Source organism: Hypomesus nipponensis, chromosome 18 (genome assembly GCF_054491055.1).
Source record: "Hypomesus nipponensis isolate SF chromosome 18, ASM5449105v1, whole genome shotgun sequence".
NCBI classification, from domain to species: Eukaryota; Metazoa; Chordata; class Actinopteri; order Osmeriformes; family Osmeridae; genus Hypomesus; species Hypomesus nipponensis.
The window spans coordinates 3,129,050-3,145,915 of record NC_140378.1 but is presented as its reverse complement, the minus strand read 5'-3'; the positions used below and the strand labels follow the sequence as shown (position 1 = coordinate 3,145,915).

At 49.4% G+C, this 16,866-nt stretch overlaps 2 protein-coding genes across 4 annotated transcripts; both read left to right on the top strand.

Annotated features, from left to right (window-relative positions):
* Positions 1 to 955: 955 nt before the first annotated feature.
* ifrd2 (interferon-related developmental regulator 2) lies at positions 956 to 9,260 on the top strand. 2 transcript variants are annotated; one of them, XM_084680555.1, is made up of 13 exons: positions 956 to 1,474; positions 2,921 to 2,983; positions 5,007 to 5,123; positions 5,217 to 5,301; positions 5,697 to 5,821; positions 6,051 to 6,208; positions 6,360 to 6,413; positions 6,622 to 6,800; positions 7,042 to 7,150; positions 7,244 to 7,378; positions 7,532 to 7,660; positions 7,958 to 8,050; positions 8,181 to 9,260. In XM_084680555.1, the coding sequence occupies exons 1-13, from the start codon at positions 1,435 to 1,437 to the stop codon at positions 8,259 to 8,261; spliced, it is 1,368 nt and encodes a 455-aa protein (XP_084536681.1). In that variant the 5' UTR covers positions 956 to 1,434; the 3' UTR covers positions 8,262 to 9,260. The 2 variants fall into 2 exon arrangements, with proteins under 2 accessions (XP_084536681.1, XP_084536682.1); XM_084680556.1 differs by lacking the exon at positions 2,921 to 2,983 and having other exon boundaries at positions 957 to 1,474.
* Positions 9,261 to 9,355: 95 nt separating this feature from the next.
* Positions 9,356 to 16,410, top strand: apeh (acylaminoacyl-peptide hydrolase). 2 transcript variants are annotated; one of them, XM_084680545.1, is made up of 21 exons: positions 9,356 to 9,426; positions 9,704 to 9,821; positions 9,943 to 10,087; positions 10,209 to 10,284; positions 10,469 to 10,544; positions 11,105 to 11,253; positions 11,383 to 11,517; positions 11,612 to 11,703; positions 11,789 to 11,826; positions 12,183 to 12,374; positions 12,464 to 12,564; positions 12,661 to 12,712; positions 12,993 to 13,081; positions 13,245 to 13,386; positions 13,530 to 13,613; positions 13,732 to 13,812; positions 14,067 to 14,155; positions 14,317 to 14,510; positions 14,727 to 14,829; positions 15,079 to 15,185; positions 15,431 to 16,410. In XM_084680545.1, exons 1-21 carry the CDS (start codon positions 9,394 to 9,396, stop codon positions 15,531 to 15,533), a joined length of 2,199 nt encoding a protein of 732 aa, XP_084536671.1. In that variant the 5' UTR covers positions 9,356 to 9,393; the 3' UTR covers positions 15,534 to 16,410. The 2 variants fall into 2 exon arrangements, with proteins under 2 accessions (XP_084536671.1, XP_084536672.1); XM_084680546.1 differs by lacking the exon at positions 10,209 to 10,284 and having other exon boundaries at positions 9,407 to 9,426.
* Positions 16,411 to 16,866: the final 456 nt, after the last annotated feature.

Genomic DNA, 16,866 nt, shown 5'->3' with positions numbered 1-16,866 from the left:
GCCGTGTGCAAAATACCAAACCAAAACAAAGCGCAGATTAACGAAAGGAAAAGCAGTAACACCTTTTCTTTTAAATTATATATTTTTTGAGTTCGATTGTTTGTCTTAAAGAATATAATCTACAATTTATGTTGAACATTTAGTTAATTCAGGAATGATGACACAAGCGAGAATCAGATCTCAAACTGCCATATGGCAGCTCGACTAAAAAAATCTTACTCGACCAAGAGCATATCGACCAGAAAATCGACTAGTCGAGTAAGTGGGGACAGCCCTACAAAAAAGTTTAATTGAATTAAAAATGTGTGAAGAAAGGGTAAGTCAGCCTCTTCACTAACGGAAAGACTATAAGTTTAATTATAAATCAAGTAAAGTAAGCAAACAGCGCTTGATCGGCCATGACTGACATCAACGCAGCAAACCATGAGAAGCTGGAATGTCCGACTTCACAGAGCCGTTTTCAACTCCTCCCCGACTGCAAGCGGTTACCGGTTGTTTCATGCAGCCGCAGTCCATGTCGAAAGCACCTAAAGACTCCTCGTTACTCCCGAGTCATAGGCTACTAATGATTCGTTCAAAATAAACGAATCGTTCACGAACTACACATCACTAGTTCAGAGTGAAAGCTAAAATAGTTTCGCAAATCTTGTCTATACCAGCTTTAATGTTTCCATGACCATTGGTTGGTCTATTATTTGTTTAAGATAGTAGATTCTAAACTTGAGGCATGTGAAAGTTAGGATAAAGTGTCTGGGTTACTACTTCAGATTGTCTTGAATTGTATTTGTCCAGACGTATAAGACAAAACTCGTAAGACAAAACTTGAAATGTAGAGTCCGAAGAAAGTTTTCTGTAAGTAAACAGCTGATTATTTAGGGTGAGTTTGGGAATTGTAGTTTAATTCAGTAGAGAGTTACGCAAGAATCATGTTGAATTTCACTGTAGGACTACAATATCCACACTGTTCCGCTGTATCAACTAGAAGGTGGAGCGTGCCGGGTCTGATAGCGGTTACCGAGGAGAAGATGGTGGAATTTGCAACAGCAACGTGCTCGATACTCCGTCCCAAACACTTTGAAATATACTTACCTTCCCAACCAGGTATTAGATATCGGTTACCCGGGGACAATCATAGATAATATAATCAATAACGTTGAAGAAACTGACGTTCTTTGATCCGGACAACCAAAGTCCAGCTCTTCGACACGACAGACAAACCTGGAACGTGGTGCTGTTATATTGAAAACACTTGTGTGGTTGGCTTTGGAGTATTTAATGCGTCGTCGCACAATACAGAGTATATCTTGTGATTTATCTGTGCCAACTAGCCTGTCAAGTCTGGGAGGGTGATTGTAGACTTTGAAAACCTTGGCAACAGTATAGATTGCCCCTGTCGAGACGTGGAAGACCGAGGTTATCAAGCAGTCTGACAAAATGCCACGGAGTAAGAAAGGAAAACGTGCTTCAAATAAGGGTAAGTCTAGCAGATTAACATGACTTGTTGACTGACATTCTCCTAGTTAAGACTGAGAAGCAGCTGAATATAACGCTGCCTTAGTAAATAAATAGTACGCTTTCACTGTATTATTGTTTGGAGAAAGCCTGTAGAAATGTTAACGTTAGCTTCCCAAACTTATTAACTCCTTTTGTTGGAAGTTCCACTGCCAATAATGGCAAGGATGCCAGCTGGAAAGAACCATATGGTATGGAACATCAGTAGACAATTTCCCCAACAAGTGTCACTTTTGGAACGACTCGTTTTGGTTAGCCAGCTGTTTTGCAACACATTTGATTAGCAAATTGTGGCCTCCCTGATGTTGATACAGTTTACTTATAACTGGTTCCATTCATCTTGCTACTTGATGCAATCACTACTAGCAATCATGTAGGCCATATAGCTGACAGATCTAGTTTATGCTTCAAAGCTGCCATAGTGGGTTGGTGTCGGATCTATAACTAGCTTGATGAAAGGTAAAACGCTTGGCTACAGTATTATTTTTAGCAGGAATGTCAAAGTCAGGGAAAGCAAGCATGTATGATGAGGTCATTAGTTTGTGCTGAGTGGCACAACACGGCTTTATACATTAATCACGTAGGACTACTCCTTATGCTATAACTTGTATGAGGCCAGTTTTGGTCATCAATAACGCATCCACTATCAAAGTGTAGACCGTGCGTTTATGTGCTTCGTAGCTATGGCGTTGTGCTTCATACCTCCCCCGCTCGTGGGCTTACGTGGGTAGTCCACATCACGTGCAGGCGCTACACGTCTCCCGTGGACAGTGGACTGTAGTACTTAACACCCAGCTGACGAAGCCCAACGCCGTTTCTTAGTGCCACATGCAAGGTTGCATTTCAGCAGATAAGCAGGACCCCTGTCTTTATCATAGAACCTCTGTTAAGGACCTCCAGGCATACAGATTTACTCAGGACACAGTTATCTGTAATCTGATTCACAGCTAGTAATAGTGCTGATACTGAGTGTACCTCAAATGCAATGCATATCAGAATAAATGTGGGCAATGGAGCAGAAATGCAAAGAGCAGTGTCCTGTTGACCCACCGGAAAATGCGCATCCCTTTCATTCAATCCAGCCACAGAACCTCCACAAGGACAGGATGCTGTATGTCCCTGCTGATGTGCTGAAGGCCTACATCACCATTAGCCATCTGTGCTGCGTGGCAGCGTTTAGGGTGTGGCTGGTTAGCTCAGATACTGCGGGGCTGCAACACCCAGCTGACAGAAACTGACATGGCACCATCCCTGGGACCCCCTTTGGTCATGTTTTTGGGACTAAACTGTGGAAGTCAAGATAACCATGCTGGAAAAATAGTACAATGTTTAATGGTATCTTCCTCCATGGCCGCCCCCCATACCATCCCCAACCTATGGTCCCTCCCTCCCTCCACCCCCACCCCAGGCTCTCTTCGACAGGAGGTACTCCAGCTACAGCTGTCTGCCAAGACTGCCCTGTCTTATAAAGGTAACCCCCGATTGAGGTTCACCTCGCCCAGCTTATCCCTCACCTCCACCCCCTCCATCACCCCCACCCCCACCGCACAGCCCATCCCTCCCCCCGTGTCCCTCCACCCCTGGCTGGCTGGATGTCATCCCCTCCCATCCCTTCTTGCTTGATCATCCACCCTCAAGTCCCAGTGTTTTCCTGTCCATCATCCACACCTCTGTAACGCAGCTGTTCTAGAACCCTGCCTTTACAACAAGGCCGCCAGTGTAAGTGGGCTACACACACATGCATGTGTCCCTACGGGGTTTTTAGAGTTTGTCCTCTTTGACCCCTACGAACCCTCTAACCCTAACCCTGGGTCCAGGACATCTGCCTGCTTCATTCCAGCCTCAGCCAGCCCAACACCAACGCCACCACGTGTTTGCTCCACCCTGCCATACGAGCACACTGCTGCATGTCAGTTGTGGATTGAAGAAAATGTTTTGGCATTGTTTTCCCTCTTCTTTTTCTTCAACACAAAGCGCTCCAGAACAGCTGTTTGAACACCCAGGACAACAAGATGGTTGGTCGACCGACCCCCCCCCTTGCTAGTTTACCACAGGCGGGCCCAGTCCCCCTGCAGAGCAAGCACACAGTGTCCTGGTAGGAGGTAGATGTCGTGGCACACGCCAGGGAGGGTCAGATGTCTGAGCGGTTAGGGAATCGGGCTATTAATCAGAAGGTTGTCGGTTCGATTCCCGGCCGTGCAAAATGACGTGTCCATGGGCAAGGCACTTTACCCTACTGGCCTCGGGGAAATGTCCCTGTAATAACTGTAAGTCGCTCTGGATAAGGGCGTCTGCCAAACGTAAATGTCAAAGCAGGAGTCATGGCAAAGGGGCCCTTTTGAGAAGAGAGCTTGTCAGTCTTGTATGAGCCCCTCCCCTGGGTGTGACAGCCACAGGGTTTCAAAGCTAGTCTGACACGCGAGGCCTGCATGAGGACACACTCACCCACCCACTCTCTCTCACACACACATACCCGCACACACACAAACACACACACTTAGCTTTGGCAGGGTCAACGCAGAGTACAGAGAAGTCACGTAACATGTGATAAGGGTCCAGAAGGTCGTGGCATCGTCACCAGGTGTGTGTGTTCACCCCCCCCCCCCCTCCCTGTGAAGAGCCCTCGTGTCAGCCTGACAGCCGAGCCCTTCACACGAGGGGCTCATGTCACCCCACTAAATGGCCACTGCCATGCCGTGCAGCAGCTAGACTGCAGCCAGGCCCCTGGCTGTCCCAGAGCTGAGCTCGGCTCAGACGGGTGGAGAAAGGTGCGCCCGGGGCTGGGCTAGGTGAATTTAGGGCTGGGTTGAGCAGCAGCAAGCTGGGCTAGACTGTTAGGCTAGGTGGCCGTCTGGGGTTTGATGGGTTCTGTGAGGTGCTGCTGGGGTAGTGGACCTGGCCTGGGCTAGGGGTCCTAGCCTTGACGGGGCTTGTTAGTGGGCTAGGTAAGACTAGGATGATGTTTTGTTCCTGCTAGCTCAGGGCTTCTTCTGTTGCCAGGATTACTCTGGTTGGTCACATGGGCCTTCCTACCATCCCCACCATTGTGTGTTCTGACAGGTCACCCAGGACATGCTGGGGTGAACCAGAGGTCCCAGCCTCCCAGTGCAACCTGGGAACTGTAGTCAACTGATGGTTCAGACTCCAGCCAAGAACTGCCTGAATACTTGAATTTCCTTTGGGATCCATACATTGAACTTTTGTGGGAAGCAACGGGTGTGTTATTTTGGTGTGTGTAAGCTGGTGGCAGCATGCTCTACGAGCTTTCCTAGTTAAGTCGAGTGTGCTTGTGAGAGAGAGAGTAGCCTAGCCTAGCCTAGCCAAACTATAAGGGGAATGTCCTATGATAGTGTCACTCACTGACACACTCTGACAGCTGAGCTTCTAACCGAGCGCAAACACACACACACACACCCCTCTGTCACCTCGGCACGACACACACTGGTCTTTCATTCACTGTCTCTCTCTCTCTGTTTCCATCCCTCCCCTCGCAGGGGGCAGGAATGGGGTGAAGGGGGAGTCTGGTGCTAGTGATGACGACCTGGCCTCCGACGTGCTCAGCCATTACAGCAGTACCAGTGAGACTGCCTCTGTACTGGAGGAGGGCACAGGTGGGTACCACACACACAGAGGCAGTCATATACATTGCGTGAGACATTAGCCATGCAGGAATGTCAGTGTGTGTGTGTGTACGTGCCCTGCAGGAGGGGAGCCCGTGGATGAGCAGACAGCCCAGGAGGAGACGGAGGACAAGCTGAAGCAGTGTATCGACAACCTGACAGACAAGAGGTGAGCAGAGCTGCTCCAGTCCTCAGACCAGACCTCCCTCCCTCCCTCTCGCCCTCCTTTCTTTCCGACCACCATCTCTCTCTCTCTGTCTTACCCCCTTCCCTCTCTCTGTCTGACCCCTCTCTCTCTGACCCCTCTCTCTCTCTCTGACCCCTCTCTCTCTCTCTGACCCCTCTGTCTCTCTCTGACCCCTCTCTCTCTCTCTGACCCCTCTCTCTCTCTGACCCCCCTCTCTCTCTGACCTCTCTCTCTCTCTCTCTCTCTGACCCCTCGCTCTCTGACCTCTCTCTCTCTGACCCCTCTCTCTCTCTGACCTCTCTCTCTCTCTCTGACCCCTCGCTCTCTGACTCCTCTCTCTCTGACCCCCCTCTCTCTCTTCCTCTCTCCTCCCCCAGTGCTAAGACCCGCCTGGCAGGGCTGGAGTCTCTGAGGCAGGCCTTCTCCTCCAGGGTGCTGTACGACTTCCTGCTGGAGAGACGCCTCACCGTCAGCGACTGTCTGGAGAGGAGCCTGCGCAAAGGTCAGGCTGGGCGAGGCTGGGTGTCCGAGGCTTGGATGTACCACATGTATGAATGTACTGTGTGTATGAATGCACGGGCCCGGATGCGTATTGCACGGTCGAAGGGTCAACGTCATCACCAGTCATTTCTCACAGCCGTCTTGTCTTTTTACAGTTGTTTTTTGCATCATGACGCCTCTTCCTTGTCTCCTCCCCCCATCCCCATCTTCCCCCCCCCGTCCTCCCCCAGGCGGGGCAGAGGAGCAGGCGGCGGCCGCCACCGTCTTCGCCCTGCTGTGCATCCAGCTGGGCGGCGGGGCCGAGGGGGAGGAGGGCTTCCGGATGCTCCGCCCCGTCCTCAGCTCCCTGATGATCGACGGCTGCGCCAGCTTCGCGGCCCGCCAGAGCGTGAGCGAGCGCGCCGCCTCCCCTCACCAGTCAGACATCCCAGCCGCATCCGCCTCACAGCGGCCCTAGGCCCGGTCGGATCAAAGGCACATGTATCGTTTTCCGCTGGTGATGATGATGATGATGATGAAGAAACCTTTTCTCTTTGCAGTGTGCCAGAGCTCTGGGAGTGTGCTGCTATGTGTCAGCTGCAGAGGAGGGGGAGGTGAGGAGGACACACACACTCACTCCTCCACACACACACACCTCCGCACACATACCTCCACACTCGCCTGGTCCGGGCATGAAGATCTACAATCTGTGAGCTACCACATCTGACTGCCTCTCTCCTCTCCTGCCCTCTCTCTTTCCTGCTCTCCTGTCTTCCCTCCACCTTCCCTCTCCACCCCCTCCTCTCCCTGCCCCTCTTCTAGGACCTGGTGAAGTCTCTGAGTCACCTGGAGAGCGTGTTCATGGCCGCATACCCCAACCGGGAGGGCACCCTGCCCACGCCCAAACCTGGCGCCCCGGGGCTCCACAGCGCCGCCCTGCAGTCCTGGGCCCTGCTCGTCACCCTCTGCCCCGCCTCCCGCGTCAGCGTGCTGCAAGACCTGTGAGTGTCCAGGGCTGCAAACATTGGGGGGATCGCTGGACGTTAGCAGGAGAATGTCTGTCCGTTGGAATTTTCTATTGCAGTTATTTTTTTGTGTTTTTATTAAGTATGTGAAGTACTATAATTGATGTATTGAATGGAGTTGTAATGTGATAACATTAAGTGAAAGCTTTAGCTTTCTAAGTCGGAAAATGCACCAAAAGAAAGTGAGTTTCTTTTCCTTCCTTCTCGCCTCCCTCAGTCATCTCCCTAAGCTGCAGGCCTGTCTGGAGAGCAGTGACGTCAACTACAGGATAGCTGTGGGCGAGACCATCGCCTTGCTGGTGGAGCTAGGCAGAGATATAGACAGGGTAGGTACCTGTCTGGACAGACACAACCGGGTAGTTTGTTAAGTACTTAGGTACTTGATTAGACTTTAACAAGTGTGTGTGTGTCTCTGTCAGGATTACGAGTACGAGGACAGTGAGAGTCTGTGCGAGAGCCTGAAGGGGCTGGCGACGGATGGCAACAAGCACCGCGCCAAGAACGACCGGAGGAAACAGCGCTCCATCTTCAGGGAGGTGCTTCACTACATAGAGGTGAGGAAGGCTCCCACTGCACCAACCTGGCAGCCCAGAACAAATGGAAGATCTAGAAGCATTCACGGTGTCTGTAGAGAGTCTGGAGTTCCACTCTTATGACGGAGGGACGGCAGATGACTCCACTGCAATCCTCTTCCTCCCTTCTTGCAGAGCGAGGACTTCACAGAGGAGAAGGTCAGGTTCGGCATTGAGGGCATCTACATCGATAGCTGGATGAGGAGGAGGATCTACGACGCCTTCAAAGAGGTCCTGGAGTCTGGAGTCACACACCACCTCCAGGTTAGCACGCTAGGCTAACACCGCTGGGTCTCACGCCTCTGGTTGGGGTGCTGGCTGGTGGGGAACAGATCTCGTTCAGAGCTAGCTAGTTGGGGTTGTAAACAGAGCTAGATTGCTAACGGGCTAGGAAGCAGATTTGGCAAGCAGTTGTGATAACCAGGGCTAGCTAGCTAAATCTTGGTGCTGCTTTTAAATCAGTGGGTAACAGACTGCTATCCTATGCCTAAAGAGTATTCCTAATCTGAGACTGAAAAGCATTGGATAAGGACCAGACCTAATCTTCTTGTCACCCCCCAGTTCAACCCTCTGCTAAGGGACATCTTTGGCCTGGGAGCCCCCCTCATTCTGGATTCTGCTGTCAAGGCCAGCAAGATCTCCCGCTTTGAGAAGGTGAATACAAGACGTGCACTAACTGAACAGACCTCCTGTTCTCTGGTTGGGGTGGGGGGGGGGGGGGGGGGTGTAGTGCGTCTGCGACACAGCCTCTCATCTCCAGTCCTTTGTCCCTCTTCCCTTTCAGCATCTGTTCAACTCCGCTGCCTTCAAGGCCAGGACTAAGATAAGGAACAAAGTCCGTGACAAACGGGCCGACGTGATGTGAGAAGAACGCAACAGAAGAAGGGAGGAGCTGGAGAATGAAGTAGAGAGGGATGAAAGCATGGGGGAGGGGGGGGGGGGGTTCTGCAGAACTGGAGGTCATAATGTTTGGATCCTGGATTGCTTCAGCCGTCTCACACTGAATCCCCACCCCACACCCTCAGCCCTGACAGACACGTCAGACCTGATGAATGAAGCACGCCAACCCAACCTTAGTGATGTTTTCCCCTCCACTATTGTTCACGAGGATGACAAAAGCGAGCGGAGCGTTTCAAGGAGGGGTTGGTCTGCTAGTAAGAGCCATCAAGGCAGCACACTGTGTGTAACCAAAGAGCATTGTCTCATCAGAGTGTGTGTTGTGGTTGTGTTCATGGTGGTGGGGGATTCATGGTCATCACAGTGCCTCTCCATCTATGCTCCTCCTCTCTTGCATAGGAACCCCATCTGGCGGACGGCGAACACAGACTTGTGAACGATGTAAACCTGTTTATCTAGTGAGAGTGTGTTTTTATTTCGATTTTTTTATTTAACAACGGAATTAATTACAGAATCTGGGACGCCTAAAACTAGGACTATTCCATCTTTGTATTAATTATATTTTTGGAATAAGAACATCATAACCTGTTTTTGGTATATAAGGAAAATAGAAAAAAAAAAAAAAGTATTTTACTTTCTAATTTATTGAAAGTCGGGAGAAGATGCAAGACGTAATTTTATAGAAACACACGGTCAGTTTACAGAAATCAATTATGGGAAAAGGACAACTGAATAAAATAAATAAGATTTGTAGTTTTTCCATGTATGTTTTATGCTGGTTGGCTGTGGGTGTCTACTTGCATTAAATGTATCCTCCAATACATATAAGCAGTAGAGAGCTATTAGAGTCGTTGGGAATACGATTGATGAGGGGCACTAGCAAGGCATATATCATTTTAACTGACAGCAACTTCACAGGTTGCTGATGAATTAAATGTAATACGGTGTAATAAAAAACTCAATGTAATGTTTTGGTTTTAATTATTTGTATGTGGACATGTAATATTGGAAAGCTCTGCCAGATCCCAACCTATTAAGTTTGTCCGGTGCTGCCCTCTGCGGTGTAGTCCCATTCATCTCACTTTACAAGTCGAAACAAAATGGTATCGTCCGTCGTCAACATGGAGTCCCTGGTAAAAATCTAAACAGTTCTATCCGTGAATATTATGCTAAAGTTGGCACGTGTTGTGACATGCATGAAACAACGCTCAATCGGTTATTCTCAAACCACAGATTTGAAACGCATTCCTTGTTACACGTTCGCGTTGAAACAATGTAACCATATTGACACCTAGTATCAAATACACGATATGCATGTATGCACACTCATGGTTCGTATTTGTAGCCTGTATTGACATGCAATGGAGAACGTAAACTATTCTCCTGAAACTGCGATATTATATCACCCAGATGGAGTCCGATGCTATTGCCGCCGTGTATGACCAGTGCAGCGGATATCCGACCCCTCTGTCCGCCAACGTTACTGAAGCTATTCAGAACAACCAGAGAATCATCACTGTATCTACAGGTCGGCAGCACCTCTCCCTTTTGACACACTATCCATAATCGTGTGATCATGCTTATTTTCCTAAGCATTGGTTAGTTGGTAGGTCAGTGCTCCTGCAACTCCCTGCCTCTCTCTCTGCCAGAATGGTGTCAAAACGAGACTTCTCGGAGAGCCCGACTGCGGTTCTCTCAGAGATGGACCCTGATTGGACCAGACGGCCCCAAAACAGCCGACACACCCATCTTCACTGTACCCCCCTCCGGACCCTGCACTCCTCTACACGGAGAGTAAGAGCACAATTGAGATGTATTCTATCCTTGTTATATTTTAGGGCTTACTGGATTTAGGGTTAGGTTATACACATCCTATTCACACCAGTGGCCTCGAATATCTTCGCTCCTCCTCCAGGCTGCTGAGCAACCATTCTCCTTCTGGGAATCTTCGTGCGGTTGTCAGAGATGCCAGCGGTCATCAGTACCTGGAGGTGAGAGGAAGCATCCTCTCCTAGTCTCTAACCCATGACTCCTTTCCTCCTAGCCTCCTAGCCTCCTTTCCTCCTCCTCACCCAAGGATTTGAGACAAATGTCGATTTTGCCACAGATCTAATGATACTAGATGACACGGTATGTGGTTGTGTGTGTGTGTCTGTGTGTGTGTGTGTGTGTCAGGTCTGGGACGGTCGAGGTCTGAGGACAAGTCTGGATCTGACGGGCCTTAACAAACATGGAAGAGTGTATGAGGATGGTGAGGACATGAATAGCCTGTACTCACAGACACAGGCTCTTTGCTACTCCTCTTTACTCCGCTGTTGGCCTCTTCAACAAGGCCAAGGGCTCACACTGACTTTAATGACTTTAAACACATAGCAATTTGCACTATATTACACAATTTGCATCTTTTGTACCATTTGTATTTTGTATAATATTTATATTTTTATATAGTAAATTATGACTACTTTATAGTTTATTGTATATTTTATTTTAATTCTAAATCCCCATAGTATTTTCTGGACTGTGTACCTTTAAGTATAGTTAGATCACATATTCAAGTTTTTAGGATTCCTATATGTTTAATGTATGCACCTTCCTGCCAAAGTAAATTCCTTGTCTGTGCAAACTTTCATGGCGATTAATACCCCCTCTGATTTTGTTCTGACTGTGTCTGTTTGTTTCCCCTCTCTCTCTCTCTCTCTCTCTCTCTCTCTCTCTCTCTCTCGCTCTCGCTCTCGCTCTCGCTCTCGCTCTCGCTCTCGCTCTCGCTCTCGCTCTCGCTCTCGCTCTCGCTCTGGCTCTGGCTCTGTGCAGCTCAGTTTGGCTGTCTGGCCTGGTCCGAGTGTGAGCGCAGGGTGCTGTATGTAGCCGAGGCCAGCAGGGGCACCACGGAGGCCCCAGCCTCAGTGGCCTCATCTTCCACTGGAGCTGGCACCGCAAGGGAGCACCTGCCTGCTGGGAAGGTACCACACACACACGTCACGTATACACACGTCACACATGCATCCAATGCTAATGGCTTCAATTGAGAGAGTGTAATATGGTTTGTTAACCCATGGTTGTCTGGCTGGTCGCTCTGTTTCCTCCCCCAGGACAGGAGTGTGTACTGGGAGGACTGGGGCGAGGGACTGGCCGGTAAGAGTCTCCCAGTGCTGTGTGTGGCTGACCTGGTCAAGGGGAGCATCAGCGTGCTCCAGGGGGTCCCTTCAGATGTGTCCCCCGGCCAGGTGAGACGGAAGGGAAGCTCTCACACACACACACACACACACACACACAAGTTCAGTATTGACCCATTGACACACCCCTGTGTGTGTGCTGTAGCCCCTGTGGGTGCGAGGTGGCCAGGCGGTGGTGTTCGTGGGCTGGTTTCATGAGCCTTTCAGACTGGGCCTCAAGTTCTGCTCCAACCGCAGGTGAGCACCAGGACACAGCCTCAGACTCCACCCACCTTAGATCCAGGGCTCCTATAGGCTGCTGAAACCTGTCCTCTGTTCCCAGGTCTGCTCTCTACTGCCTCGACCTGGAGGGGTCTTGTGGTGAGTGCAGGCCCATTGGCCTGTATGTTCTAAATCAGTGGTTCTCAAACCTTCTCAAAAAATGTTTGGGGGCTTTTCAAATAGTCATACACACACACCGACAATACGAAAACAGTCGCTGTACATTACAGACATCTCAAAAAAATAATAGATATATATAACATTTATCGAATTAACATTTCAAATACTACCAAGAGTAAATAAAACAATGAAGAGAGACAGGCTTGTTTCAACCACAAAAATGTTCTAGCTTAGTGTGGCGAGAACATAGAGCCCACACGGACGACCATTCAAAGGCAGATTAAATGTCACTGACAAAAGGTTGCCCCCCCAACAACCCCCCTCCCCTCTCCCAGAGTGCCTGTCCGGGGGGGCTAGCAGCTCCGTGTCGTCCCCCAGGCTGAGTCCAGACGGCAGCCGGCTGGTGTACCTGCAGGGCCAGGTGTGGGGGCCCCACAGCCAGGCCCTCAGCCTTCAGCTCCACCACCTGGACACCGGCAGGAGCTCTGAGCTGCTGGAGGTGGTCCACAGGCCCAGGACAGGCCCAGGTACAGACAGGCTGGAAGGTTTTAGACTTGATGTAGCATGCGTTTCCCCTCCATGCTTGATGACCTGCTGCCCTCTCCCCCATCTCCAGGCCAGTGTGAGTTTGCGGGTCTGTATGAAGCCCTGCCCGCCTGCTGCTGGTCAGAAGATGGACTCAGGGTGGTCTTCACCAGCTCCATGAGGAACTGGAAGGTGCTGGACACGCACTCATTCGGTAGCACACTCACACAACGTGGTTTATGTTTTGAGCCTCATCACAATGCCCCCGCTCTCTGTCTCTCTGACCAGGAGGTGTATGTGGTGGATCGGTTGACCAGGAGAGTAACCTGCCTGTCTAGCAGTAAGCCTCTCTCCTCTCTTCTCCTCCCCTCTGTCTGTCTGTTGATGGTCCTTCACTAGTATTTCTCTCTCTCCTTCTCTTGCTATCTCTCTCTCTCTCTCTGCCCTCTCTCCCCTTCCTCTCTCTCTCTCTCTCTCTCTCTCTTTCTCTTGCTATCTCTCTCTCTCCGTCTCTCTCTCTCTCTCTCTCTCTCTCTCTCTCTCTCTCTCTCTCTCTCTCTCTCTCTCTCTCTCTCTCTCTCTCTCTCTCTCTGTCTCTCTCTGTCTCTCTATCCCTCCAGGTGTTGATTTTGGCAGCTGGAAGCTTCTGACCATCCAGCGAGATGTGATGGTAGTATCCTGCTCCTCCCCCAACCGGCCCCCCTGCCTGGTAACGTGTGTGTGTTTGTGCATGTGTGTTTGGGTGGGGTTTGCATGTGTGTTTGAATTTGGGTGGGGTGTTCATGTATGTTTGGATGGGGTGTGTGTGTGTGTTTGGGGTGTGTGTGTGTGATGAACAGGTATGAGGATGATGAAGTCCGTCTGTCTTGTAGAGGGTGGCGTACCTCGCTCCGCACGGGGCCGAGGGGGTGCGTGTCCCCTGGAAGACCCTAGGTGAGCCTGGCACGACCTTTGACCTGGACTGGAGTGTAATGGACATAACCCCACCACCCCAAGAGGAGAACCCTCAGTACTGTAAGTCGAGAACCCCTAGAGAACCATCAGTAGTGTTAGAGAAGCCTCGAAGCCTTCAGAACTCTAAGTCGAGAACCCAGAACCCACAGAACTGTAAGGAGAGAACCTCAGCAGTGATGCATGGTTGTGTCTCCCTCTGCTAGCGGGTCTGATTTTCAGCTGCCTGCTGATCAGGCCCAGGGCTCGTCGCTCGGCCTCCAAGACTCCTCTGGTGGTGTTTTCTCACGGTGAGACTGGGACGCGTCTCAATAGTCTAGCCTGCTAGGAGCTCCCCTTCACTGTGTCCTTGTCTGCTCTGCTGCCTCTGTTCGGGCTGTATTGATCCACTGTACGTGGGTTCACCAGGTGGGCCCCACTCCCAGTTCCATGCAGAGTGGAACGTGACCTCGGCAGCCCTGGCCAAGCTGGGATTCGCTGTGCTCATGGGTAACACCCCCCCTTCCCATCACCACACACACACACACACACACACACACACACACACACACACACACACTCATCTATCTCTCCAGTCTATCAGAGGCTCTTACTTATCTCAACTCTAGTCCGATCACAGTTTATATTATTACCCCCACCGCCCATTCTATTTTCGACCCCTAACTTCTAACTTTCCTCTCTCTCTTCCTCTATGTCTCTCGCTCTCTGTCTCTCTCTGTCTCTCTCTAACTCTCTCTCTCCAGTCAACTACCGAGGTTCTACAGGGTTCGGTCAGGACAGCATCTTGTCTCTGATTGGTCGTATTGGAGACCAGGATGTGAAGGATGTCCAGGTGTTGTCTCTTTCCCAGATCTTCCCCCTGCAGGCCCCAGCTCCCAACCCCTACTTCCTAGCCCATGACCTTTGACCCTTGACCCTAGCTGCCAGTCTTCTGTATCATGGTCTGTGATGTTTGTAGTGATTGGAGACTTGATAGTGATCTCTTCCTCCCAGAGGGCCGTTGTCACTGCACTGCAGAGCCACTTGACCCTTGACCCCAAGAAGCTGCTGGTGATGGGTGGGTCTCACGGCGGCTTCCTCTCCTGTCACCTGATTGGCCAGTACCCAGACTTCTACAGAGCATGTGCAGCCAGGAATCCTGTCATCAACGCTGCCACCTTACTGGGAACAAGCGACATAGTCGACTGGTGAGACCCCCGCACACACACACACAACCATACACACACTCACTCACAACCAAACACACATCCACACACACTCACACACTTACACACAACCATCCACATGCACACACGCACACACACTGACTTGTCTCATATGATATTGTTGAATAGATCTTTTGGGTTATTAGAGTGTACAGAGTGAAGGTATCAGGTGTTGAGTGTTGGAGGTGTGACCTCCAGGCGGTACTCCTGTGTGGGGCTGCAGTACTCCTATGACAAGCTGCCCAGCCCCCAGGCCCTGGCCAACATGCTGGAGAAATCACCCATCAGCCATGCTGCGCAGGTTGGTACACTCTGTCACACACACACACACACACACACACACACACACACACACACACACACACACACAAACACATGTAAACAGAGTCTGGCTTTTCTTTAACTCTTCTTTAACTTTTACTTCTGTTCTCTTTCCTCTTTCTCTGTCTGCTTTTTCTCTCTCTCACTTTCTGTCTCTCACTTTTTCTCCCTCTTCCTCTTTCCGTCTCTCTCTCTCTGCTGTCATGTGTGTGTGTGTGTGTGTGTGCAGATCAGTACTCCAGTGCTGCTGTTGCTGGGGGGCAGAGACAGGAGGGTGTCCCCCCACCAGGGACTGGAACTCTACAGACACCTGAAGAGCAGGGGCAGCCCTGTCAGGTCAGACACACACACACACACACACACAAACAAACACACACACACACACACACACACAAACACACACACACACACACACACACAAACACACACACACACACACACACACTCTACAGACACCTGAAGAGCAGGGGCAGACCTGTCAGGTCAGACACACACACACACACTTCTAATACTGATCACCATGGTTAAAAGTGCCAGTTGAGGGCTGTGACCAGTGCTGTGCTCTGCGGTGCCCCCTGCAGGTTGCTGTGGTTTGCTGAGGAGGGCCACTCTCTAGCGGGCGTGGTCACCCAGGCCGACTGCTTCCTCAACATTGTGCTGTGGTTCCAGCAGCATCTCACCTGAACTTGGGACTGGAGACACACACACACACATAAGATTATACACCGACCATGTCAGTATACATACACACACATCCTAGTGCTGGATAAAGGATGACTGTACTTGCCTCTACTTGTTTTTGCCCCCCCAAAAACAATTTTTTTGATAGACTAAGATGATCTTATGGATGCGTGTAAATTGAAAACAGTAAAAAAAAAAATCACTGTCTTATGCAAACTACTGTGGTGGGCAGTATGTGACAAACATCTGTTATATCCTTTGAACCTGGGGAATTATTAGGACTACAATTAGACAACATAATACTTTTTTATTTTACAACGTTCTTTACAAATACGTTGACAGTTTTGTTTATGGTGAAACATTTACGATGTCAGTTGAGGTGCTAAAAGCTTTACAATTGGTTGTGATGCATGGATAGCTAATCATATTTTCACATTTTTGTAGAAGTGTTGATGATCAGTGTTTTGTTTGTATGAAAGTGCACTGCTGGGTGTGACCACTAGGTGTCAGTGGACGGTTGGTTCACAGTTTATGACTGTTAGTACTGTATGTGGAGTGACAGTTTGCAAGTCAATGACTTGGAGCACACTGGAGTTTAATAGTAGAGAGCAAATGCACTAAACTGTTTCTTGAAATTGCTTGCTGTTTTTATCTTTTGACCTGTTTTGTAGGTTAAACTTCAATTCAGGAAGGCCTACTTTTTATTCTTAGAAATTGTAAACTGGGGCAACCTGTTCATGAAGAACAGTGAGTCCTTTTACGTTCTCTGAAATTACACTTTTTCTTACTTACGTTTTGATGTATGTACTGTATATGTGGAGGAGTGGCCCAACCAGTAGAATGTCTCCAGACATGACCAGATAAAAAACCTTCACCCTAATCACATAAAGGGATTTATGAGGGAAATAAATATATTTGATTGGGTCTGACACATATATATATATTGCAACAAAACTAAACCATTACTTTACCACTGGTACCACAGTTCTGTAGATTAACATAATTTATGATGGGTTGAACCCGGTCCGCCCCCAACTTAACTGTATTTCATGGTCGTCTGTAAACATGTGGTTTAAGTTCTTACTGTTTTTTTCAGCTGCTTACACCATTCTTGTTACTTTTCCTCTTTTTGTCCCAAACTACACACAAATCCAAGAATTGTACACACATAATGCCTCGCATCTCTTGCAAAATGAAGCACTGCATTCAAAATATCACAAACATTTCTCTTACGTTGCAAACACCTTTGCCATAATATTACATTTTTGGATATATCATATACACACAGTTATTCAAAACTAAGACTCTTCTTTCATGAGCTCCTATGTACATTTCT

Bases quoted from the DNA above. Each gene is read 5' to 3' on its own strand.
- apeh (XM_084680545.1), top strand. From the start codon at position 9,394: ATGGTATCGTCCGTCGTCAACATGGAGTCCCTG. The intron at 13,387-13,529 runs GTAAGTCGAGAA...TCCCTCTGCTAG, and splicing joins AGAGGAGAACCCTCAGTACT to CGGGTCTGATTTTCAGCTGC. The intron at 15,186-15,430 runs GTCAGACACACA...TGCCCCCTGCAG, and splicing joins AGCAGGGGCAGCCCTGTCAG to GTTGCTGTGGTTTGCTGAGG.
- ifrd2 (XM_084680555.1), top strand. From the start codon at position 1,435: ATGCCACGGAGTAAGAAAGGAAAACGTGCTTCAAATAAGG. The intron at 2,984-5,006 runs GTAACCCCCGAT...CTCCCCTCGCAG, and splicing joins GACTGCCCTGTCTTATAAAG to GGGGCAGGAATGGGGTGAAG. The intron at 5,302-5,696 runs GTGAGCAGAGCT...CTCCTCCCCCAG, and splicing joins GACAACCTGACAGACAAGAG to TGCTAAGACCCGCCTGGCAG.